A 27,620-nucleotide genomic window follows, 5' to 3' on the forward strand; every position below is an offset into this window, starting at 1 on the left:
AAATGGAAGTGAATGAGGCAATTTTGGGATTTTAAGGCAGAAACGTTGTTTGCTGGAATTACAGAGTTTACTGCTTACATCATTATGGCAAGGAAATTGTAAAATTGGTTATAACTTTACACAGAAAAGGCTAGTAAGCGATTTGATCACACTAATATCACGTTAAGAGACATATTGTTTACGCCTTTCTTGTGGCTATACTTTTGAAACAGTGATCATTTTAACGTTTATGGATCGGCCCCATTCACTTCCATTATAAGTGCCTTAATGTAACCCAGATTTTTGCTTTTATTAAAGAAAAGAGCATTAAGGGGCCTGTGTAACTCAGCGAGTATTGACGCTAACCACCCCTGGAGTTGCGAGTTCGAATCCAGGGTGTGCTGAGTGTCTCCAGCCAGGTCACCTAAGCAAACAAATTGGCCCAGTTGCTAGGGAAGGTAGAGTCACATGGGGTAACCTCCTTGTGGTCACGATTATGTGGTTCTCACTCTAAATGTGGCACGTGGTAATTTGTGCATGGATCACGGAGAATAGCATGAGCCTCCACGTGCTGTGAGTCTCCGTGGTGTCGTGCACAATGAGCCACGTGATAAGGGATTAAATAAAAAATAACAAAAGAACATTCTGCTTCTTTAGGAGTAAAAAAAATATTTCTGATAGGAATTTTCTCAGCTTTTGCTAACTGTCAGCCCACCAAATCAGCCTTAGACATGAAACAGGAATCCAGATGCTTATGCATTGATGATAATGACCTGTCTTCTCACTTTCATTTATCAGAGCATTGCATTCAGAAAAAGAAATTCTTGGACAGATGACAGCAGATTTAGAGAACACACTCATGAAAAAATACATTCTCACATTGTTCAGTTTCAGAGTCATGTGGGTAATTTAAAACAGCACCCCTCTTACACACACACACACTCAATGTTGGTTTTTATACTGTATGAACTATAGATTCAATCCCCTAACCCTAAACCTAACCCTTACAAAAAACATTCAGCATTTTTACATTTTCAATAAAACATCGTTTAGTATGTTTTTTAAGCGATTTAAATTATAGGGACACTAGAAATGTCTTCATAAACCACATTTATAGCATAATGCCCTTGTAATTACCAGTTTGTAACCTAAAAAAATGTCCTCGTAAACCACCCAAACCTGCCCACACCTACACACCAACCCACCCACCCACACACACACCACTCTCTTCAATGTTATTAAAGCTAATCAGATGTTATGGCACTCCACTTTATATTCCTAATTAGCTGTGTGAAAGTTCTGTCTCTGTCTCTGAAAATTAAGGGTGTCGTTTTAATAGGGTTTATTATTCTCTCATTCTGATTGTAATTATCTATGGACTTTTTTTCTGAAGCATATGGCAAGTTGAAATTTAAAAGAATGAGATCCTCTGATAAAAAACTGTGTGCAAGGGTAGATATGAGTTGGCAATAGCAGCCAGGCATTTATTTTAAATTCACAATTTTTTTCGATTGTAATACCAAGAGGTAGAAGTGGGACGCAGGTGTTAGTGTGCATAAATGAATGGAATAAATCTGTAGGGTTCTCTCCAAAACATATTTGTCTATGTGTGTTTTTATGTGTGTGTATATGGAGGCATATGAATCTGAATAATACATTTTTGTTATTATGTTTGTTTGTTTGTGCAAATGTGTTTGTGCAGATTTATAAGTATGCTTTTATGGGTCTAAGTCAGTGTTTTTCTGTCCTTGTGTGAATGACTCACAGCAAGCAGTGTTTATGTTTCTTGGCAGAGGAGTGCACTCTGTTTTACCTCCTCCGCAAAATAACTCTGACTATGGAAACATGAATAATTAGTGTCATTAGAATCTCAGATTATCCTTTAATTATGTGTTTTAATGTGCTTTTACACATCAGATAATGGCAGGCATTTGTTTAAATGCAAGTCAGATGCATACCTCAATCATAATTTCCTCTAGAATATTGCTCCATTTAATCTTTTTAAAATCTATCAAATCACTTTTTATTCAAAGAACAGTCACGTAAACACTACTTTCATGTGTTTGCCATCATTTCAAATGATGTTCATGAAGCATAGGCCTCATGCTTCAGTGTCCCGATCCAGAGAACACCTGATTCATGATGATAAGCTCGAACCAGGATCCTTTACCTGAGCATTAGGTATTACGGTGTGATTGCTCCCCTTTCTAATAATGAATCGCATGGACATTTGATATGTCTGACTTGTGAATGGAAACAGGTCATACTACATTTCCATGTGGAAATATGCAATCATGATCATGTTTTACAGCTGCTCCATGCAACTACAGCAAGTCTTTGCCTTTTATTGTGTGAATTGGCATGCAGTCAGCTTGTTCAGTTCTTGGCTGTTTGTTGCATATTGAGTTCCTTTCCTCATGCTGCTGTGTGATATTAAGGTTTTTGTGTCAGCACACTGGCACACTTTCCATGTCATTGCGAGCGTTTGTGTCATTGTCAGAGTGGTGTTGTGTAACATTTAATCTGAAACCATGGTATGGAATTACAACTCCCACAATTTATAAGATGGTCTTTAAATTAAGCTGGTGTGCCATGATGTTTTTGCAACCTACAGTATGCATGGTGTGTATTTTAGTTTATTCTTTTAAGCATGCTGGGTTTTACAATATTTATAAAATGGGGTCTTTGGCATGTGTATCTTAGGTCTAACAGTTAGACCTATTTTAAAGATACAGTTTATAACACTTGATGCATAACATCTACCACATTGGAAAGATCTTTAAAAGCCATTTTAACCATTCAGTGAGTGATGTTACACCTAACCATGGGTGACCAACCTTTGACCCTTTGAAATCAATTTGACAGTATGGGATTATCTATCAGTGGGCAGGGCTTCACATGAAACTGAGAGAATTGAAGAAACATGGACAGGGTTTTTCCAGCATTGAAGCAAATTTAATGAGCTTTGTCTCACGTTTGGCACTTCAAAAGTGCTAAATATTGTTCTCATCTGACATGCGAATGTTTCACATGACTGTGGCGTGCACTGTCTCTGGAGCTCTGAAGTGCGTGTGAGCCCAGGAGGCTTTCCGAGATTTGTGCTCCAGAGACAGAAGAAGTCAGAGTGGGATCATTCGTGCAATTCAATGATTTTTGACCAAGGAAAACCCCAAGTTGATAAAGAAATCTCTGCAGAGCGGGACAACTCCCAAACAGGTCAAGAAAATGAAGAGGAGCTTTTATCTGTGGTGTGGGTTCACAAAAGCCGACACAGAGAATAAAATTTTTATCTGCAAACTTTTTCGCATGAAAATAATCACTCGTCTAACAAGTAATCTCTTTTATCACTTCAGAATGAAGCATGCAAAAGAATATTATGAAAGCCAAAAGATGAACTCGTTCAAACTAATTCAGTCATTTATTTATAAACAAATGTTTATTTGATAATTATTTTCTTCAAGAAGTGTTTATTTTCATTGGATATTTTTTTAAACTAGGTTTTATTTTCTTTGTCGTATTGCTTTGAGAAGATCTTAAGTTTCTTGAGGAAAGTTATATTATAGGAATATTAATATTGGTCAACAACATTTTTTTTACTGAAATTTGGCATACTGTGAAATTTAACATTTTGGTAAGATAATAATATGAAAATAAGTTGATTTTTATTTATTTATTTGTGTACTTATTTTGATATTGTTTGTCTTGTTCCAAAAAAATAGATCTAATTAATAAAGTATTTAATTCACTGACTGGAGTTTCAAAAATAGGTATTACAACATGGTTATTCTAAACCCATTTTCATTGATTTTCCAGAGAGCTATTACTCTATCGTGATATGCTGTATATCGTTATCATGATGTAAAATTACTCATATCGTGATATAAGATGTTGGTTATATCGCCCACCCCTATTCATAATTCTAAATGACTGTTTTAAATATGGCTGATGAAAGTGGTGGTGCACTAAGCCAATGTAATATTTATTGCATTGGGGATTTTTAAAAAGAAACATTTGGAAAAAGTTATTTTTATGTTTTGAAATAAAAAATGAATCATTAGCGATTTTTGCATTTTTTTATTAATAATCCATGCATCAAAGGGTTGAAATCAAATATGGAATTTGTATTTGACTGAGACTGTTTGCATTATTATACAGAGCTTGATGTAAAGTTACACTGACACCTGCATGAATTCAGTGTATGTACATTATGTGCTAGGTCCAAAATGGAAATTCAGTTGATTTCTGCTGTCTTAGAGGACCCTTTGTTAAACTATATTGACATTTAAAAAAAAAATTACTATCGTAATATCTGTCATCCCAAATCATGCCATAATAACCTTCTAAAACTGTCTTTGTTCTCTCTTTTCCCTGCTCCGCAATCCTTAGTATTCCACTTCTCTCAGCGTTTTACCACAGCAGTTCCAGAGAGCTGTATGCTGATTCTGTTGGGTCTGGTTCTGGGTGCAGTGGTCCTCATCGCCAGCAAACAGCAGCCCTATCAACTGGACCCAGGGCTATTTTTCCTCTTTCTCCTGCCAACTATAGTGGGGGATGCTGGGTATTTCATGCCAGCGCGGCTCTTCTTTGACAACTTGGGTGCTATTTTGATGTATGCTGTGGTAGGCACATTGTGGAATTCCTTTTGCACTGGATTCTGTCTCTATGGAGTAAAGTTGGCAGGAATCATAGGTGAGTTATTATGGAGGGTCAGTTCCAAATATTGAAATCAAATATTACACGTTATAATCAGATTCTTTACTTAAACTGATGTTGCAAAGCATTTCTTCACAATAAACTATTCTTCAAGTAATATAGTTAATTAACCTGTTGGTAACTATTTAGATATAGGCTTGGCACATTAATATAACATAGAATTAAACTGATTTCTGGTCAAAAGTGTGAGAATTTTGCCAGATTTGCAACTGTTTTGCCATTTTTAATCCATATTTCCAAAACAGCTGAACTGTGTGTTCAGGTAGTAAGAATTTTTTTGTCCTATATACCTCATTCAGAGTAGCGCCATCTTTTATTTTTGATGGGAATGAAAATGTGGTTGAGCAAGACAGACTTACCGTCTCTTCAATGACATGTACAGTATAATGCTATCTTTTTCATATTTTCCACAACACATGTTTGGATTTTTTGTCTACTAAAATTTCTTGGAAATATATTTTTTCAACGTTTCGTCAGCGGAATGATCCAAAAACATTTTAAACCACTGTTCAATTATTGAAGAGATTGTACATCTATCCCTCAAATCCTTGTTGTCATTACCATCAAAAATCAAAGATGGCGCTGCTGTGAATAAGGTCTATGGGAGTCATCACTGCCCTATTAAATATTTGATCTAATAAAACCATGTAGCTTGGATCTGGTGTAAGATTGCTGTAGAACCAAGAAAGCTAGTAAGTAGTCATTTAGCTGTCACTCTCATTCAAAGAGACTTGCAGTGCATTTATTACAGTGACAGGTCCTCTGAAGCATCCTTTGGTATAGTGCCTTGCTCAAAGGCATAATGTTAATGGCTCATGAATTGTCACTTTTTGGCTTCGAACCTAAAACCTTTGGCTACCAACCTACGCCACACCACCAGAGCTGCTCATATGGTGCATTAACAATTCTGAATAAATTAGTTGTAATCATGGACTGCCGCTCTTTTTTTATTTGTTGTGCTGTCTGTTTGCAGATGAAAAAGTAGAGGCCGGTTTAATGGAGTTTTTGTTGTTTGGAGCTCTGATCTCAGCTGTGGATCCTGTAGCAGTGATCGCTGTCTTTGAAGAAGTCCATGTGAATGAGATGCTCTTTATCATTGTCTTTGGCGAGTCATTGCTCAATGATGCTGTCACTGTGGTGAGTCGTGACGTTTTTGATCCTATCCTCTGTTTGACTCTTATTGGTAACACTTTACAATAAGGATCCATTTGTTAACTTTAGTTAACAACATTAGTTAACATGAACTAATAATAAACAATACTTTAACATTAACCAAGATAAGTAAATGCTGTAAGTTACAAAATATAGTAATACATAAAAAAAAAATATTAGTTAGCATTAGTTAACGCACTATGAACTAACATGAACTAACAATGAACAATTGTATTTTATTAGTGCTTTCGATTTAAGGCGTTAATTTAGTACAAATTTGTCTTGTAAAAAAATGTATGCAATGAATCATGTCCCCGGACCGTAATAAGGAATATTCCTTACATCTGAGCAATTCATCATGGAGTACCACCTGTTTTCTCCAGGGAGCAGTAAACTCGCTGTATAGGCCTTCTAACTGGCCTTGAGTGACTCAATCAGGCTTTAAATCATGTACGTAATTTGAAAGCGAAGAGCGTGAGATCTTGCTGATGATTCGGCTGTCATCACCATTGAGAAAGAGATCCTAATGGATTTAAAAACATGAGATATTCTGCATGATTGTGCGATTGATGAATTAAATAGGAAAGGAGACTGATTTTCAATTCAAGTAAATTGGTAAGTGCTTTTTGCATTTTTGCATGTTAAATCAATATCAGGAGTTTTTAAGTGTAAATTAGGCTGTTTGAGCATTCAATCAACACTGCTTGAGTGTTTGATCAAGTTTTGAAAAGTAATCGTGTACCCTGATGAAACAAAATTTATTGCAAGCAACATTTAAATCACAAATATTATTAGAGCTTTTCTTGGTATTAGACCTCCTTGGTTCTGGCTTTCCTGTGTGGGCGTGCGTTTAAAATGTTAATTGGTATTATTAGTTGACTGACACGTAATGTATGATGGGCATACAGTGAAACTGTGTTTTCTTTATGGCACGAATCGCACTGAAGGCCTAGACTTAAAATGCTCGGGCCGCGGCTGCAAACCACACTTACCAAGAGCAGACAACACAAGATGAGAACACGTTCTTGTGTACAATCACAGCTTGATGTAGCTCAAATCAGAATGCAGGGATTTCAAGAAATGTTTACTAGTTTCAAACTTCATTCAACTTTACACAGTGATCTAAAAACGCTATGTTTATGATGCGATGCAACTGAGACCCTCCAAAAAGGGGGCGGGGGGGTCCATAGATAGTGAAACTCATGTACAACATGTACAACATTGATTTACTGTGTTATAAGACAAGTACAACATTGATTTACTTGCTAATTGGCTACTTCTACCCTAGTGCACCAAAATACCTTAATATTGATTGGACACACATCCTTTGACGTCATCAACAAAAATATGTATTTTCTTTTCCCTTTTAAGAGGTAATAAATAAATGTTTATTCTGCTTTGATTTATTCCCAAAGATACACAATTATATGGTTAGTCGGATGTTCGTTTTTTGTGTTTTTCGCACTGTCAGCAACCCTATCAGACCTGCAACACATTTTCTGGTGACCCACCAGTAGAGAAAAGCATTGCTTCTGAAGAGACAACATTTGGTCCCTTAAATTTGTAGCTGTCACTTCTTTAAACACGTGGCACACTTGAATTTGAACACACTATGCGTTTGATCAACATGTGAAGGAATATGCCCAATTTCGAGCTTTTAATACTTTCACACATTAATTTTTCCCCCACTTCACCTTAATCTATCTTACAGCACTTCATCGTCACCACATTGGCAACATGGAAGGATGGATGTTGTCATCCATCCATGCCAAAATCTCATTGCTCTGGGTCTGCAAGCTTATTCTTGGGTTCATAGTTTATATGAGGTTCAGCAGTGCCAGGCATTTATTCTTTAAAGATGTTGAATCATCTTGGCTGTGCAATGGAAAAGTTGTATTTGCAAATCCTTGTTGGCTGAATGTGTGATTGTTGTGCATCAACACGACAGAATCAGCAGTCATGAATGACCAGATTGGACTGAGACAGAGGGTCATCTCAGGCCTGTTCCACTTCTTTCACACAGATTTTTAAACTTAGTTCTTTTAATGTGTTACAACAAAAAATATTAAATCTTCTTAATTAAAATGTTCAAAAAAGTGTGTTTACATAGCTGCATGTCAACACATAATCTACTGTAACTAATCCCTCTGCTAAATTTCTCTTAACTTGTTCATGTTCCCTTACAAAACACACTTTAATCGTTAGTTAAAAGATTAGTTGTAAAGATACCACAGTCACATTCTAGGGATTTTTAACTCTTGAGCAGGTTTCCACCAGGCTTCAGTGTAGAAATGGCACCAGATTATAATGTTTGTGTGCAGTATGGATATTACTGAAAGAACAGTCAGCACTTGAGGACAAGTAACTCAGAGTGAGACTGTTATTACCTACCAAATATACAGGTGTTTCAGGCTTAATATTTTTGTTGGGGCACAAACACTGGAGGCTGGATGGCAGAGGCAGGCTAAGTACATACAAATTGTGCCATTGTGATTTAATGTGCTGAGTAACGTAATTTTTCCCACCATGTCCGACATTAAAATCAGTGCGACACACACTGCAAAAGGCTTAGGAATTGTCGATGTGTTTTCGAGATATGATATTAAATTCTTCCGTCCTGCTGTTGATAAATTTACATGTATATTTAGTTTTTTGCGCAGGAGCACCACCTGAGTATTCTCCTCCAATCTACCAGTGATGCTTCATTCAACTTCCCGCGTTTACTGCCTGTGCAGATATCAACAGAGTAACTTGGTTGTAGGTTGCCAGGTTGAGGTCACAAATGGGTTGAAATGTGTATGATGTGTCGATTGTGTGAGTAGGATGTGTTTCATTCAAGATCAGGCAACTGGACAACATATATAATAATATATTGATGTGATTATTCATATAACAAGGTTTGGGCCATACAAATTACGGGAGTTTCCTGGGAGAAATAAAACGGGAGGGGGGCGGGAGATGGTGTGAAATATGGAAGACTCCTGGGAAAAACGGGAGTGTTGATAGGTATGATACATCAATCATTATGTCAGTTTAGTCATGACAACTCGTGGAAGGGAGATCGGCACAAAAGCCCGAAATCGTAGGCAAATCAGAGCTCGCCCCCATTAGTGACGAATGCAATGTATGAATTATCAAAGACGCGATCTGAGAGAAGCGTGTCGCCGATGTCAGCAAGATATCTAGCATGTTAAATATCTGGACCTGTAATTTGGAGTCCAGGCAGAGTCGACGGGGATTCGTCAATAGTTAAATGTTTTGTAATGTGTTCACCTCTGTTGCCGATTCCTTGTGTAATTTGAAAACCCTACGACTACCATGAAAAGACAGACAGTTGTGTAATATGAATGGTAACACAATCCGACGTCTTTGAAAGTCGTGTTGTTTGTAGGAGGCATAAGTGTCTATGCAGAGATAATTGTAGTTTTAATGGGGCCATGGCCTAGTCTAATGGATATATCATTAGACAGGTGCATTATTTAAGGCAATCTGGAGCTCTAAGATGGACAAGAGCTCTTCTTAAAAACAGCACATCTTGTCTCTGGCTGCTGAGCTGCATATTAACTCACCTACTGTGGTAATATTAAGGGTATCTTCTCGAGAGTCTCCTATTTCAGTTATGGGGGAACATTTTTAAGTGTGCTCGGGAATAGCTTTCAATCTGTCCAACCCCTTGTTCCATTAGCTTTCATTATCATTTTTAGCTCAATTTGACTATAGCCTACTTATGCCATTCAAAGGTGTAGTAATTTTTTGTACCTTTCTATATTAATGTCAATTAAGCAATTTACTCATCTTCATGTCATTGAGTTTTGAATGAGTTTTTCCATTTTAATGAATATCACAGCCTGTCTTTTCAGTACAGTGGCAGTGGATAGTGCCTCACTTTAAAGCTTAAAAAAGGATCATGAAAGTAGTCCATGCAGCTTGTGTGTCATATTCCAAGTCTTCCTTACGGTTTTGGTAAGGAACAACCAGTGTTGGGCGTTACTTAAAAATAGTAATCCATTACAAGTTATTCATTATTTCTTTAAAATTGTAATCAGATTACTTTATTAATTACATCATTAAAAAAGTAATTACATTAATATTTACTTCACTTTTAAGTTATGTATTTTCTAAAGCAGTTTTCCGCTCTACAAATTCAAAATAATGTCTATATTTTTATCTTGTTCATTGTTCCACACAATTCATAAACTCAGCACCTCACATTTCTCCTTCACAATGACTTGATATGGGGCCATAATTCATGTATTCTATATAAATAATATATTAGAAATTAGCATAACCCTATAGCCTAATGTACATCAAATGAATTAAATTAATTGAAAGTCACTAACTGTATTCTGATTACAATCATTTAAAATGTACTGCATTACACTACTATTTTTTAAAACGAAAAAGTTATTAGATTACACCCAACACTGGGAACAACCAAAAATGTAAGTAATATTCATTTAAAATCTTGACATCCATTTTGTGTTTATGATTGCACGAGAGAAGCTTGTTCACAGTGGATGCGTGTATACATGAGAATGTAAGTTGTTTTTAGCGCTAACAATCAAGCCACTGTAGACGAGTTTCTTATAGCAATCTCAAGATTTTTGGGGTGGGAACTGTTCCTTTAAGATTCTTTTAGATTTCCAGTTTGTTGAGAACTTGGATTGGACAATAGTGTTGGATTCATTTCTAATTTGGTATTCTCTGTCTCAACAGGTCTTATATAAAGTATATATATCCTTTGTGGAGGTGGGACCAGGGAATGTCCATACTGCAGACTATTTTAAAGGAATTGGTAAGAACAAAGTTTGTCAGTTCTTTCTTGTATACCCTGAAACTGTGTATACTGTTTTATTGTCACCAAATTTTTTTTAAATCTTATATACATTTTATATGCAATTATTACAGCCTCATTCCTCATTGTCAGTATTGGAGGAACTTTGGTTGGTCTCATCTTTGCCGTTATTCTGGCCTTTGGCACTCGTTTTACGAAGAAGGTGCGCATCATAGAGCCACTGTTTGTCTTCCTGTTGGTTTACCTGGCCTACCTAACAGCAGAACTCTTCTCTCTTTCCGCCATTCTTTCGTGAGTATCACCACTGAATTTGAGGGCCCTATTTTAAGAGTGCAAGCATTACACGCAGGCAATGACTTAAGTCATAAGCGCTAAGTCAATAGGCTTGGCCATGAAGATTTGGTATATTCATCCAAGCATGAGCTAAGTCCAGGCTCAAGTGGTTTTGGCGAAATCGTGCATGCAACGCTGGACCAAGTGCAATTTAATTCTGAGGTTCTTTTCTGATTATTCCAATAGCATTGTAGTCCATTCCCTCAAGCACCAATGATTTAAACAAAGACAGTACATTCATAAGAAGTTGGTAGTGTAAATGGACTGTATGCAATGAATTAAAAGAACAGAAATATGGATGTATGTTCTTTCTTGCATTAACTGCATCCTTGGTGAATGCCAGACATATTTCTATGACAGTGATGTGAAAATGTGATTGTCCTCAGAACTTGGATGTATGCTCCTTTGAATTAAAGAGAATGTAAGTATTATTAATAATTTTCATCTATTGACACACAAATCACTAGTATTAATTGTGATTGTATCGGAACACATTTCACTTTTACTGGTCGATTTTGAAAAATACATTCATTTATTCAAACACCAACAAATTAAACCAAATATATTTTTACATTCAAATTACACTTCAAACTAACTGAAAATGTTATCAAAATAATGAAGTTGTCAAAAAAATCATACTAAATCCAAACAATTTACTCTGTCCAACTTCTTTTGCAGTGACTGAATAATAATAATAAATATATATATATGAATTTGGACTTTGCAGTGAGTTAAGACGGTCACAGTCTGTCTCCCTCATGTTTTTCAAGGACTCTTATTTTGAAGTTTTCCTCCTGACTAGATTTCCCAGAATTCACTGCCCTCATCACTTCCATCTGTTCCTTATCATCCCCACCTGTTTTCCATTCCCTCATTTAGCTCCTTTTGTATAAATACCGTCCTGTTTTTTTCAATAATTTGTCAGTCCTTGAAGTGTTACATTGTGTTTGCTATGCCGTTTAGCTTTATAGTTTGTTCCTCTCCAGCGTTTGTTCCTCTCCAGCGTTTATTATTAATATTTTGAAAGTATCTACTTCTGCGTCTCCTCTCTTCTTCTCCAAGAACTGAACATTACTGAACATGGCTCCTCCTCCTCAAGCAAGAGGACATCCAGTTGAGGATCCCGTCTGTGAGTTTTTATGACTGGCGAATTTAGTGCACTTTAATGGTGGTTTTCTACAGGACTGGTCTTAATAGTGCACTAAAGGAGCTAATGCCTCTGGTGGATCCTCACTGGATGCTACATGGGTTCGTGGAGGTGGTTCTACAGATTAGTGGCTCACCTTTCACTGTGGGTGTGGTGGATGAGGACCTTGAATCTCCCCCCACAGTGGATGCTCCGAAGCCTCCCACGGCTCCTTCCTCGAAGCCTCCCACGGCTCTTTCCTCGAAGCCTCCCACGGCTCTTTCCTCGAAGCCTCCCACGGCTCCTTCCTCGAAGCCTGCCACGGTTAACGAGCCAGCACCTACGCCTGTAGCCCCGACCGTCCCAGAGCCAACGCCTGTAGCCCCGACCATCCCAGAGCCAACGCCTGTAGCCCCGACCATCCCAGAGCCAACGCCTGTAGCCCCCACTGTCCCAGAGCCAGTGGTCAGACAGTCCCAGAGCCAGCTCTTGTGGAGCTTAAAGACCTAGACTTGATTACCACCTTGACTACCCTCCGCTGATTTAAGCCAGCATAATGGACACCCTGGTTCGGGGTGAACCAGGGTGGCTCCTCTTAGGACTTTCGTTCCTTCTTCTTCTGATCAGCCGGTACCCCTCAAGTCATCAGCTTGTCCATCGGCCCCGGTGACTTAACAGGCAAGGGGATCTGTCGACCCACCGGCTCCACCTTGACCCTCTGAGCCCTGGGCTCCGCCTTGGTCCTCCGATCCCTAATCAACACCTTGGCTCTACATCCACTGTGGGCCATAAGCCTGTCGGAATCACCGTGGTCCCTCGTCCCTTCAGCTCTGCCTTGGCTTCGGCTCTACCAGAGACATCCTTCCCTCCAGCTCAACCTTGGTTCTCTGTCCCACTGGCTCCTCCTCAATCCTCCGATTCCCCCAGCTCTGTCTTGGTCCTCCGAGCCTTCGGTGCTACCTCAGTCCTCTGAACTTTCAGCTCCACCCTGGCCCCCGGATCCATTTCCAGCACTGAAGCCACCCCCCAGTCCCCTGGATCCATTCTCAGCCCTGAAGCTGCCCCCCAGGCCTCCTGATCGTACCCCTTGGATCCTTCTTCACCTTCTGTGTCACCCTACCCTCCTAATCCGTCTTTGGGTGCCAGGAGTCACCCCTTGAAGGGGGTAGTCGGTCTCACTTTTGTTTTTCAAGGACTCTTATATTGAAGATTTCCTCCTGACTACATTTACCAGAATTCACTACCATCTGTTCCTTATCATCCCCACCTGTCTTCCATTCCCTCATTTACCTCCTTTTGTATATACCCTCCTGTTTTGTACATTCCTTTGTCAGTCTTGAAGTGTTATGTTTTTTTATGTTATGCCGTTTAGCTTTATAGTTTGTTCCTCTCCAGCGTTTATTATTAAAAGTTTGAAAGTATCTACTCCTGCATCTCCTCTCTTTCTCTCCAAGTACCCAGCATAACAAAGACGTGGTATTGAACATCTTAGTGCAACAATCATATACTTATGCAAATAGCAAATTGCGCATTGAGCCACTTAATTTACATACAATAAACCCACAGTTTGTCCGCCTACATCCACAGTGGCGCAAACACACCCACCCACGAAATTGTACTTAGAATTAGGACTTACGAAAATTGGATAAGACGTGGAGCAAGGTTGTTGCATTGTGATGCTCTCTGGGCACTCATGAAAATAGAGCCCTGAGTCTTAAAATTGTCATACATTGCATGCATTTTAACACACAGACACTTTTAGCTCACCTTGGTGGGTATGTTTGTGTCTCTCCTCACTAAATCTTAAAAAAACTTTCTTGGTGACGTATGAAACTATTTATAAATAAACTAAATTAGGTTGAAAGTGTGTGTGCGAGTGTGTGCGTGTGCACGCATCTTTTTGACAAACATTGTGATGGCTGACAGCTGAAATGTTGAGATGTTTCAATGACATTAGTAATGCAGAGAGAGGGGGGTGATTCATGCCTTCAGTGAACTACAGAGAGAAATATACAAATACAAGCAAGAAAGGAGAATGAATGCAACAAGCTCAAGTCTGATTAGTGTTTCTGTTTGTGAGAAGGAGCTGCTTTTTTTCAGGTTTTTTATTGTTTATTTCCGTGGTTAATTCGAACATGTGTTTCAGAGTGATTTTAAATGAATAATCTGGGTTAAATACAAGTTAAGCTCAATCGACGGCATTTGTGGCATAATGTTGATTTATTTTGACTTGCCCCTCCTTTTCTTTATAAAAGCAAAAATCGAAGTTACAGTGAGGCACATACAATGGAAGTGAATGGGGCCAGTCCTTAAACATTAAAATACTCACTGTTTCAAAAGTATGAAGACAAACAATGTGTGTTAACATGATTTTAGTGAGATAAAATCACTAAACACTTTGTTGCCATGATGATGTAATGTCAACAAATCCTAAAACAACTGTAAAAATTATGATTTAAACAACTTTATAACTCAAATAATATATAAGTTTTTAAAGAAGAATTCATGTAAGTGCTTTTATAAAATTATAAGCTTCACATTTCTGCCTTTAAACCTTCCAAAAATTTCCCCCATTCACTTCCATTGTGAGTGCCTCACTGTAAGCCAGATTATTATAAAAAAATGTTTTAAAGAAAAGTAGGGGGAAGTCAAAATGAATTTGTGTGGTAATCAACATTATACCACAAATGCTTTCCATTGAGCTTAACTTTGAACCTGGAATATTATTTTAAAACATACCCTGTATGCTGACCCCATGACCTTGTTACTCTTAGTAGTTTCTTTAGCAGAAATTAATCACATATTGAGATTATGAGCAGATAAATTTTTTATTAATCCATTTTATTGTTGCTCAGCACATAAATTTACATTTACATTTTACATTTATGCATTTGGCAGACGCTTTTATCCAAAGCGACTTACAGAGCCCTTATTACAGGGACAATCCCCCTGGAGCAACCTGGAGTTAAGTGCTTTGCTCAAGGACACAATGGTGGTGGCTGTGGGGTTTGAACCAGCATCCTTCTGATTACCAGATTACCAGTTATGTGCTTTAGACCACTACACCACCACCTCTCCATTAGGTTTATTATACTACGCAAAGTCATTCTCTGATTCAGGATGCCTCAAGGACTCAAATATGTAGTACAATAAATACAGAAATAATTTCCCTCACAAATGATTTAGTTAAATGCATGCTTATCTGCTGCTTTAATAAGCATATTCTAACGCAGTGTCTGCAGCACCCCCTCCTGGCTCTTCATTACATGCACTGTAAGTGTACAAGTTAGCATTGAATTTAAAGGATGTAAATAAACATTGTGGGCAAATGTCATGTGAGACTGGATGATATGCATACAGTGCTGCAGTCTGTATTGTATATAATACAATGAGCAGATCATTCAACAGACGTATTTGCTATCTATAGCTCTGATGTATATAGTGTAAATATGGGGAAATCTCATAGCTTTTTCTAAATATACATCCAGAAACAATTAATCTGTACAAAAAACCTGTCTATTCCCTAAACTGAATGATAAGATTGAGGATTTTGTTTTATTTCCAATATATAAACTAATATATATATATAAACTGACAGGATGACTTTCTGTGGCATTGGATGCAACAAGTATGTGGAGGCCAATATATCCCAGAAGTCCCGGACCACTGTGAAGTACACCATGAAAACCCTGGCCAGCATTGCAGAGACAATCATCTTCATATTTTTGGGTATCTCAGCTGTGAACAAATCCAAATGGGCCTGGGACACTGGCCTTATCATCAGCACACTCATATTTATCTTCGTCTTCAGGGCCATAGGTGAGAGACACAATGATGTTCCTAAAAAAAGTCCTTTTGGGTTCCACATAAGATTGCTCAGTATTCTATTCTGTTCTATTCTGTTTTATGCTATTCTATTCTATTTCAAGTCTAATCTATGTCAGAAACTATTGGAGTACTCTTACTTGAAATTGACTCAACTCATCACTCTCAAAGTGCTTCACAATTATTTTCAAGTTTCAATTTGATTTAAGATGCTTTACGTCTCTTAAATTATTTTCTTGAACCATGAAATCTGAAAATGTGCCATGTAATTTCATCAGTTTCATTTGTCATTTGTAAAGGTCCGAATTTAACATAGAATGGGCTGAGATACTTAATTAACCTTCTGTCTAGGCTTCATATGGTATATACGTTCAACAATGTAGGACTGCAACCCTAACAGTTAGCATACTTATTTACCCAACTTCTCATTTACAGGTGTTGTAGGACAGACTTGGTTCCTTAACTGGTTCAGATTGGTTCCCCTGGATAAGATTGATCAAGTGGTGATGTCATATGGTGGCCTGCGAGGTGCTGTAGCCTTTGCACTGGTCGTACTTTTAGATAAAGATCAGGTGAAAGCAAAAGACTACTTTGTGGCAACAACTATAGTTGTGGTTTTCTTCACTGTCATGTTTCAGGTAACTCTTTTTACAATTTACCCTCTCTATATTCTCACTGGCTCATTTCTTACATGTTTTCCTTCCTCTGTCCCCTTAACCATGCCATTATGTGTTGATAAAAGTGTTTTTGTTCCATCTTTCATCAGGCTGTGATTATTATTATTATTATTATTACACAGGTGGGTGGGTGAGTGTAGGTAATAGCCTTGCAGGGATGACATTTTCCCATTGTTGTGGCAAATTGCTGTTATTTACAATGCTGCCCTGAAACAAGAGATACTAATTATGATGAATGGAGTGATTTTAGATCTGCTGTGTATGTGTAAATGTGTTTGTATGTGCCCATCTGGCCAGTGTCAGCCCATTTACCCCTTTCGAACATCATCTGTGTCTATTGTCATAGAAATTCCTTTCTGACCTATTAGGAATCCAATTCCCTAATTAATTGTCAGATAGTCAAAAAGAATAGTCTGGCCTCCTAATTTCTCTCACACTATGCATGTGCATTGTCATGTCTGTGTATTCAGCATATTTTGTTGTTGTTTATAAGTATTTAAAATATAAAATAGAATATATCAGACAATGTTCAATAGCAGTTGTGATTGGATGATATGTGTTCAAAGTCATTGTAAAATAACTACAAACGCACAACTGTAACCGCACATTACTTGGTGGAATAATTGTTTATCTTGATAATTGTTAAAGGGATAGTTCACCTAAAAACAAAACATCATGGTTACTGTTGTAACTTCGGTTCCCTGGTGGAGGGAACGAAACGTTGTGTCGAATATAGTGACACAAGGGGTCTTTTTTGAGAGCCTCACGTCTGAACTTGAGAAAAGGCCAATAAGAAATTGGCAGACAGAATTTGCATGTCCCGCCCCCGGACATACGGGTAAAACATACGAATTCGCAGGCCAGAAGGCTAGGGAGGCGAGAGCTTAATGGCTAACCTGGGAGAGAAAGCGCACTGGATCAATTTGGTGAAGGGCACTAGATGCATGCGGAACACCTGGTGGCTGTTCCTTATTACCGAGTTCTACTGGCTCGGACCTGATACAGGATGAGACCGAATCAACCCTGAGATTGTAGACTCTTGCAAAGGTATTGGGTGTTGCCCAGCCTGCTGCTCTGCAGATTTCTACTAGGGAGGTACTGTTGGCCAGTGCCCACGAGGATGCCACACTTCTTGTTGAGTGTGCTCGAACCTGTAAATGACCCAGTGAGCTAACCTCTGTTTGGAGATGGCGTTCTCTTTCCGCCATCTGCCGAAGCAGACAAAGAGCTGCTCAGAACATCTAAAGCTCTGGGTGCAGTCCAAATAGATAAGCAAAGCACGTACCAGACACAGCAATGAAAAGGCTGGGTCTGCCTCCTCCCAGGGCAGCGCTTGCAGGTTCACAACCTGATCCCTGAAGGGGGTCGTAGGAACCTTGGCATGTAGCCCGGTCATGGTCTTAGGATGATGTGAGTATCTGCTGGACCCAACTCCAGGCAAGTGTCGCTGACAGAGAATGCATGCAGGTTCCCAACTCTCTTGATGGAAGCTAGCGCTATCAAGAGGGCCATCTTCAAGGAGAGGGCCTTGAGCTCAACTGAGTCAAGCGGCTTGAAGGGGGGTATCTGAAGGCCTGAGAGGACCACTGAGAGATCCCAGGAGGGGAACAGACTTGGCTGGGAGGGTTCAGCCTCCGGGCACCTCTAAGGAACCTAATAATCAAGTCACCAATAATCAAGTGCTTACCCAAGGACTTGCCGTCCACTGCGTCATGGTGGGTCACGATAGCGGCTACATGCACATTCAAGGTGGAGGGGGACAGCCTCCCCTCAAACCTCTCTTGCAGAAATGAAAGCACTGCGCATCTCTGCTGGTCTTCAGACCGGGATGAACACCAATTTGCGAACAAGCATCACTTTAGGGCGTAAAGTTGCCAAGTAGAGGGAGCTCTGGCTTGGTTGATCGTGTCTAAGACAGCAGCTGGTAGGTCACTCAGATCTTCCACGTCCCGTACAGGGGCCAGATGTGGAGGTTCCAGAGTTCTGGGCGCAGATGCGAGAGGGTGCCCCGTCCCTGGGATAGAAGGTCCTTCCTCAGGGGAATTTGCCAGGGAGGTGCTATCGCGAGGGGCATGAGATCCGAGAACCAAGTCCGAGAGGGCCAGTAAGGAGCCACTAAGGTGACTTGTTCCTCATTCTCCCTGATCTTGCACTGCACCATATGTCCCAGGAGACTCTTGAACTGTTTTAGAGGAACCACTTGAGCACTGACTGCGCACGCTCTTTCGTGAGGCATGCTGTCATTGAGACAGAGTCTAACTCCATGCCGAGAAAAGAGATGCTCTGAACTGGGGCGAGCTTGCTCTTTTCCCAGTTGACCTGAAGCCCTAGACGGCTGAGGTGCTTGAGCACCTGGTCCCTGTGAGCGCATAGTAACTCCCGAGATTGAGCTAGAATGAGCCAGTCGTGGAGGTAGTTGAGTATGCCGATGTCCACCAAAGGTGGTGTTCCTTGACTACGAGGGTGGCCATCGCACGCCCGAGTGCCGTGACCTTCGTGGCTCTGAGAGCGAGGTCGGTGGCAGAGCACAGTTCCTGCAGCACATCAGGGTCGGGACTACCCAGGTGCAGTTCTTTAAGTGCCTTGGCTTGGTGGACCTGCAGGAGAGCTATGGCATGCAGGGCGGAGGTGGCCAATTCATCATCCAATTCTGGGGTCTCAAGGGAGAACGCGGGCTGGCCGTGAGGTGAGCCACACTCATCTCGAGCCCGGACAGAAGCAAGCGAGCGTGCCGGGGGGCGGGTGGTTCGTGGGGATTTACCTGCCGAAACTGAGCCCGCTGCCATCCCCAAATCGCCTCCATCGCCAGCCCAGGTTGTCCTCAATCCCGTGGGAAGAAGGAGCGACGAGTGGGGCGGCTGAAGTGGCATTCACATTGAAAAATGAAAGCCGCAACCGCAACGCTGCCATGGACATGTTCTTGCAGTGAGTACATTTACCATCCACAAACACTGCCTCAGTGTGATCTCTACCCAGGGACACGAGGCAGCGTCTATAACCGTCATTCTTGGAGCGATCCGCATCCAGGAACTACACAGAGGCGGAAAGGCATCTTTAAAAAGACGCGTCCTGAAAAGGACGTTCAAAGCCTGCAGTGTATTGCTCTTTTGTGAGTGAAAACAAACTCTTTTATATGGAAAATACTCTTTTAGGAGAGAACACTCTTTCAGATAGAAGCGCTGTCGAAGCGCCCAGGGGCGTGGACTGCACAGCGTGAAGAGAGGGAGAAAGACGCATGTAATGCACCGTAGATTCAACAGCAGTGCTTTTTCCAAAAGAGGTGAGTGGAACAGTAGTGAACTTCAGCTTGCTGCTGCACAACTGCTCGGCTCCGAAGAAATATATCTGACTGACAGACGCACGCCTGCTTCCATTTATACCCGTATGTCCTGGGGTGCAAATTCTGTCTGCCAATTTCTCATTGGCCTTTTCACAAGTTCAGAGGTATGCGAGGCTCTCAAGAAAGACCCCTTGTGTCACTACATTCGACACAACATCGAGTGAGTGACAGAAGGGGAAACAAAGTTCTCTCATCATCTACTCGTCTTCATGTCGTCTTAAATTTGATTGATTTCTGTTTTGAATAATAGAGAGATCTCTAGAAAGAGAGATGAAATAGTTTTCCTAAAATGTGAAATCCTTTTGTGAACAGCAGGAATAAATTGTAAACTTTAATTAATATCAAGCTACAAAAGTCCGATTTTTTTCATAAAATTGTTAATCAGGTTTCCAGAATTGTTGGTTATTCATGTTTTTGAGACATTACAGACATTACATCAGAAATTAGCATAATTAATTATGATTCAAAATAATGGCCAGCATTTCCCAATCACTGCCAACCATGTTAAAATGAAATTATACATTATAAATTCTGAATCTATGCACTGATTACTATTGTCGCATGTCTGCCAAACATGTTTAGTGGTTCAAACATCATCTGCAGCCTGAAACTGAACTTTTGATAGAAAGTTTGGATTGAATGCACTTAGCTGCATAGAGAGTTATAGGATGCTCCCTTACTCAGAAGCAACAGAGGACTTCAAGTGTTAGATAAAGAGCTTAGTTAACTTCTGCCAGCTCTCAGCTTTTAGCCTTGCTTCAGAAACCTTTACACGAACTTGGTGTTGATATTAGAAATACGATCAGTGATATTTACTTGAAAGCTTCAGAGGCTCCCCTCTGTCTGTTTTGTTGACATTTACCTAATCCTTCTTCCTAGGGTTTAACCATCAAGCCTTTAGTGAAATGGTTGAAAGTGCCACGCAGCACAAACAGAAAACCCACTATTAATGAAGAGATCCATGAGCGTGTGAGTCAATATCGCTTCCCTTCTCTCCTTGCATATTCTGCCTCTTTCTCACCTTTTTGTCTCTGTTTCTCATCACCTGCCTCTCTCTGTCCCTGACTGCCTGTGGTAAAATGTGTGCGTGATAATGGCAACCAAGTTTGCAGTGCTTGTGATCTGATGACTGAACTAGCAGCATTGAGAGTGACAGTCTGACGTTAGACTCACAATCCAATGAATTAAACATCAGAGCTCTTGTTTGCCTTACCACAAATAGATGTGCACACAAAATGTAGGCAGAGGTCACATGGCCCCTCGCCGCTCACCCCCATCCTCTTTCTAAAGGCCCTACACTCTCCTGCATGCACATTCTGGGACTCAGGGCTACCTGCTGAGCACACTAAAACATCAGCTAAAGATAGAATGCAGTGTAGCTGAGCTGACAGAAGAAGTTGGAAAGAATATAGCAAAGGAAAGAAGGACAACCTACAAGAGATTTTTTTTAAGAAAGACAAGACAAATAAGGTCAGAAGTGATAATAAAAAATAAATAAAAATAATTTTAAAAAAAACTAAAAGCTTAAGAGCTTTTTTTTAACATTTTCAAACATGCTTATTATGTTTTTTTTTTTTTTACAAATATTAATCATTTAAAAAAAATTGTTGTACTGCTTGTTGTTTTAGAATGAAATAATAATAAAAGATTATGCTGCACTAGTCAATGCAACATTTAGATTTTAATGAGACTTTTTTTTTTTTTATGTCTGTGACGGACACCACACCACATAAAACATTTTTACACTAACCCCCATAAAAATATATATATATATAAACACTTTACACAGTAATTGAAAAGATGCGCTTCATAGTGTATTTTGAATAATTTAATAGATCCGGACAACAAAATGAGCATCATGACATAGAAAAGAGAGTGACGTGAAAACAGATAGGTTGTTTAAACCTATGTATTTATTTTGTTTCAATTTTACAATTCACATATCCCATCTTAATATGCAGAATCAACTATAAGTAAGCAATTTATAGGTTTATTGCACCTAAAAGGGTAACACTGTGGCTCTGACAAACATTCCTCTGTTTGATTGAGAGCTCCGTCCAGCCTGACACAGCTCAGCCCACAGTACACAGGGTTGGCTCAACCCGTATGTACAACCAATGGAAGATGGGGAGTTTTCTGGAATGCATTTGAAAACCTTGATTATTTTTGCAATTCCGTTTTGTGATGCTAGTGACAGATATTACACACTTCAACTTTAACACCACACTACTTGTCATACTAGAATTTGTTAAGTGTAGCGTTTCCCAATTATTGATATCTCAATAACAAAGAAAACATTTTGCAAAGACAGTGTACATATAATGTATAGAACCAGTGAGTGTGTCCTTCTGTCTTCAGGCGTTTGACCACATTCTGACAGCTGTTGAGGACATTGCTGGTCTGAATGGCTACCATCACTGGAGGGACAAGTGAGTGAAGATGATAACTCCATTCATTCACGTGATGACAGAATGTGCTCAGTCAATATGCAGTAGCTAATAAAGATGCAAGAGTGAGTTATTAAATAGAATTTATTTTTATTCTTCAGGTGGGAGCAGTTTGACAAGAACTACTTGAGTAAGTTGCTGTTGAGAAAGTCTGTTTACCATAAGAGTGAGCTGTGGGAGGCCTATCAGAAAATCAACATCAGAGATGCCATCAGTGTCATTGATCAGGTAAAAGTCTAATGCTGCTTTTTATGAGGTAAAAAGTCTATTAACATTATTTTGCAAGATATCTGATTGCTTCCTCAGGCTGAAATGGGGTTAGGTTTTGAGGATTACAGTTCATAATTATTTTCAAATATTACTTGTGCGGTCACAAAAAAGTACCGTAGTAATATCATGTTTTTTTAGACCATGGTAATGTTTTTGGACATGTGCAATGGTATTTTTTTTGGAAGTAACATATCTTGGTATAAGAATATGGTGATGATTCAGTTCCATGGTATAAGTACCATGGTATTACCACCTGTTTTGTACCTTTCCTTTTTTTTTTTTTTCCTTGCTGCAATATTGTTGCACTGAAAATGTTGACCACTAGATGGTGCCCATACTCAACAGGTCAGGACTCAGAAAAAAAAAAAACCTCACTGCTGGGCAATAAATCAACAAAACTTTTTAAAACTGCTTTTGTTTTCAGCTGCTTCCACTCTATAAAAGTGTATGTTTCCTCATGCAGACTCCCTCACACCTGTGGATTATAGAAGTGCACAGAGAAAGCCCTCAGAGTTTTTCTCAGGCTCAAGAGAGTTGTTTGAGAAAAGTGGAAGATAATTCCTCCCTTTGTTAGTTCCCCTGACGCCAGGGTGTCTCTGCCAATACTGGCCCTTTCTAGGCATCTGATACCTATCAACTGCAACATCAAACAAACTTATCTACAAAGATGGCATCATACAGAGAGAGTGAAAGAGGAAAAGGGGGCAGTAGAGTGACGTGTCTTTTAAAATGAATGTATATACGCCTTTAATGCCTCACAGAGGAAAAAGTTACTTAGGACTTGGGGGATTAATCAGTGTAAATAATATTCTCATTGCACAGATTTATAAGCAGAGAAAACTGTCAATAAGCCATTTGTTTATTCCCACAAAATGTAATGTAAACACTGTGGATCTGTTGTGATTTCAAAATGTTGCTCTGTTTGTTTGTGCATTCCAATCATTGCGACATACAACAGCATCATTGTCTCAGTATCAGAGTTATCGGGCGGGACTATCTGTTTGTCCAACTAATGGAAAATAGGGGTGAGTGTTTTGGAAGAGTGTTTGAGAAATAACACTCTTCAGCTTTAAAGAACATAAAGCACATGCAGTCGTGATAATTACTGTAAACACTTCCCACTGTGTTTCTTTTTAGTTGAGAATTCGTTTTTAATCTATCTGAAAATCCTGATCCTTGTTGTTCTTCAATGATCATTTGTCTTTTGTCATGTTACAGTTACATTTTTACCAGACATTTTTTTCTCCATTCTTGCTCTCTATTGTGCAAAAAGAAAAACACTATGTGTTTGATCAGAAAAGTTGTATAACACCTGGTGGAAGCAATGCCAACATTTGTCATGCAGGACCTTTGTCTTCCAGTGAGATCATTTCCTGTGCCCTTGAGTTTCATAGATCTCAGCTTCCTATTAGGAGTTGTCAAGTTAATATTAATAAAAGATTAGCACAAAAAAAACTTCTATTCTTCCTCTCTCTTTCAGACCACCTAGTGAAAGGGGCACAGGTTTTTATTTTGGGAGGGGGAGGGGGAGGGGGGGGGCAGCATAACCAAAAATGTATTATAAAAGGTTTTTTTCTCACATTTCTATGTGTCCTTCCCAAGGCTGTAAATCAAGCGTGTACTTTTTGTCTGTTAGATATTCTTGCTTATAATGTTATGCACTGGCAGGTCATTTGGTTAGAGTTCAGAGACAGACTGTGGTTAAAACCATCATGTTTATACATGTCAAGGATGATTAGTTAGCCATACGGTGGAGTTTTGTGTGTTAAGAGAAATCATCCAGGTGAATGTATATGACAGGAGAGCTGGTTTATGTCTAGAATGTTTCCTCAGCAACGAGGGTCAGTGTGAGAGATGCTAAAGACAGAAATGAAGCACTCAGGCACATTTATACCCTAACTCACACACATACACACACACACACAGTGTATATAAAAGGAATAATTAACTCCAGACCTTTTCCCAAATAAATGAAAATTAATGCATTAATATGTTACTCTGTTTCCACCTCTGTGTGCATTAATTTTCAAAATTCAACAGTCAGGAGTCAAGTGAAGTGATCTTGATCTGTAATTGAACTGGAACTACTTTGTACATGTGCAGTTTTAGAAAATTAAAAATATCCAGCACCTTGGAACATGTGTCAGCCAACCAGAATCAAGGACTCAACAATAATGTGGTATAATGTTCAGTATTTGTTGCTTGCTCCTTCAGAAATGTTTCTATCTTTTTCAGGGTGGGAATGTATTGACCTCTGCTAGACTTTCTCTACCTTCTATGGCTAGCAGAGCATCTTTCCCAGAGGTCACGAATGTGACCAACTACCTGTGAGTAATGTGTGTGTTTTATATGGCATTTTGTTTATTTGAATGTGTGTTTGTGCAAAAGTGTTTCCGAGCATACTGTGGTGGCCAAAATTATTGGCACCCTTGGTAAATATGAGCAAAGAAGGCTGCGAAAAAACATCGGTCTTCCCGTGTAACCTTTTGATCTTTAATTTTTTTTTTTTTTAATCACAAAAATCGAACCTTTAACTGACGTAAAACTATTGAAACGGGAAATATTTCATTATTAAATAAATATTTTTCTCCAAAACGCATTGGCCATAATTATTGGCACCCTTTTTATTCAAGACCATTCCTCAATACAGAATCTCTCCAGATCCTTCAAATTCCGATGTCTATGTTGGTGGACTCTCCTCTTCAGTTCACCCCACATGTTTTCTATGGGGGTTAGGTCGGGGAACTGGTATGGCCATGGCAGAACCTTGATTTTTGTGGTCAGTGAACCATTTTTGTGTTGATTTTGATGTTCGTTTTGAATCATTGTCCTGCTGGAAGATCCAACCAGGGCCCATTGTAAGCTTTCTGGCAGAGGCAGTCCCTTTTCAGGCCAATTCTTAAGATCTTCAGTTGATTGGAACTTGTTAAATATATGGGCATTATCAATGCTTTGGCTATTTTTGTCACAATTGACTGACATAAAGTGTTGAAGGTTGGTCTAGAACCTGGGTCTCCTAGTTAGAGAAAGCTATTTCTCTACCTCTGGTCTACTGGGGAAGACAGTCTGTATAAGACCCATGTGCAGAAGCAAAAAGCAAACTAGGAGGCTCAGATAACTCAAAAGTAGGCAGTCTTTACTTAATTGCAGTTCTCAGAAACAAACAGAAAAGCAGTCATAGCTTTACAAAACCAAACATAAAGTAAGCCCAATGGCAACATAAGAACAGCACTTAACTCTTCTAGAACTCAGGAAATCCATAGATGGTGGGCTCAAGACTGAACACAGCTCAATGAAAACTGCCAACTTAAATAGGGCAAAATACAGGTGGAACACATTAACCTGATTAGCAGTCATAACTAAAGAGTTCACAGCAGGTGGTGCCACCTAGTGGCTGGGAGTGTAATTTCAGGAGGGAGCAGACAGCTCACCCTAGTGGCTTGGAGTGTCATTGCAAGAGGGATCAGACAGTGTTCCCTAGTGGCTTGGAGAGTCATTGCAGGAGGAGTCTTACAATTTTCTTATAGCCACTTCCTATTTTGAGAAGCTCAACAACATTTTGCCACACATCAGAAATAAATTCTTTAGTTTAAACCACTATGATCAATGATTAAGGGAATTTGGCCTGTGTGTTACCTCATATTTATACAACTGTAAAACAGGAAGTCATGGCTGAACAATGTCATGTTGAGTCACCCAGGTGCACTAAAAAAAAAAATTATATGGAGGGAAATATACTTCAGATATATTTCACTCAGAAGAATTTCTAGGGGTGCCAATAATTGTGGCCAACGTGTTTTGGAGAAAAAATATATTTAATAATTAAATATTTCCTCTCTCTCAATATTTTTTTACTTCAATTAAAGGTTAGGATTTGGTGAATTTTTTTCATGAAAGATCAAATGGATAAACAATGCAGATTTTTTTCCACAGCCTTCTTTGCTCATATTTACCAAGGGTGCCAATATTTTTGGCCACCACTGTATCTGTGGTTTAAGTGCACTTGAGTGTTCACATGCATGTTGGCTCCTGTAACTGTATTTGTGTATGTTTGTCTATGTGTGTGATCCCTCAGGAGGGAGAATGGCAGCGGGGTGTGTCTAGACCTACAGGTGATTGACACAGTGCCAGGAGCCAAGATAGAGGAGGAGTACGAGACACATCATGTACTTGCAGGAAACCTCTACAAACCCAGGAGATGGGTACAGAATGCACCATACACACCCTCTCATTTTCATTCTGTTCACATGAGACACTGATCTACTGACGTATTCACAACTTTTACTCATGACACTGAATATAGTTTTGAAAGATTTTCATGTTTTATTTCATATTGTATTTTGGTTTTCAGTTTTAGTGCATGAATTGTTTTTTGTTAGTATTGTTTTATTACTATTTATTGAAACTTTTAGTTTTTACTGCTACATATAGCTATACATTTACACTGCAGAAAGTTTTTTCTTGATTAGTATTTTTGTCTTGTTTTCCAGTAGAAATATCTAAACATTCTTAAAACAAGATAAATTTACTCGACAAGCAAAATGCCATAAAATATTTTGTCTTTTTTTTTCAAAGAAATCTAAGTTTAGTGAAGTTCATGCTTAAAACACGAAAAAACAATTTCCTAACAGGGCAAGAAAAATACACTAAGAGAAAACCCCATTGGCATATATATATATATATATATATATATATATATATATATATATATATATATATATATATATATATATTATTTATTTTTTTTAAGCATAAAGTTTACTACATTTTGTCAGATTTCTCTGAAAACAAGACTTAAAATCTTATGGCATTTTGCTTGTTAAGTAAATTTATCTTGTTTTAAGAATGTTTAGATATTTTTACTGGAAAACAGGACAAAATTACTAATTAAGAAAATAAATATATATATATATACTTTTTTTTTTTTGCAGTTTAGATACATTTGCTACACTCTGCACTTATG

General features: G+C 38.9%; 1 protein-coding gene across 1 annotated transcript in view; it reads left to right on the top strand.

Annotated features, from left to right (window-relative positions):
- The window catches only part of LOC127663453 (sodium/hydrogen exchanger 5-like), a 35,948-nt gene that overhangs the window by 2,825 nt on the left and 5,503 nt on the right, over positions 1-27,620 (top strand). Inside the window, exons 2-12 of the mRNA XM_052155063.1 lie at positions 4,366-4,668; positions 5,666-5,829; positions 10,561-10,639; positions 10,753-10,930; positions 15,697-15,917; positions 16,359-16,561; positions 20,820-20,909; positions 22,299-22,369; positions 22,489-22,615; positions 24,893-24,984; positions 26,733-26,859. Of these exons, the coding sequence (XP_052011023.1) occupies positions 4,366-4,668; positions 5,666-5,829; positions 10,561-10,639; positions 10,753-10,930; positions 15,697-15,917; positions 16,359-16,561; positions 20,820-20,909; positions 22,299-22,369; positions 22,489-22,615; positions 24,893-24,984; positions 26,733-26,859 (1,655 nt within the window). The remainder of the gene's footprint in view (positions 1-4,365; positions 4,669-5,665; positions 5,830-10,560; positions 10,640-10,752; positions 10,931-15,696; positions 15,918-16,358; positions 16,562-20,819; positions 20,910-22,298; positions 22,370-22,488; positions 22,616-24,892; positions 24,985-26,732; positions 26,860-27,620) is intronic.

Source organism: Xyrauchen texanus, chromosome 2, assembly GCF_025860055.1.
Source record: "Xyrauchen texanus isolate HMW12.3.18 chromosome 2, RBS_HiC_50CHRs, whole genome shotgun sequence".
Lineage (NCBI taxonomy): Eukaryota > Metazoa > Chordata > Actinopteri > Cypriniformes > Catostomidae > Xyrauchen > Xyrauchen texanus.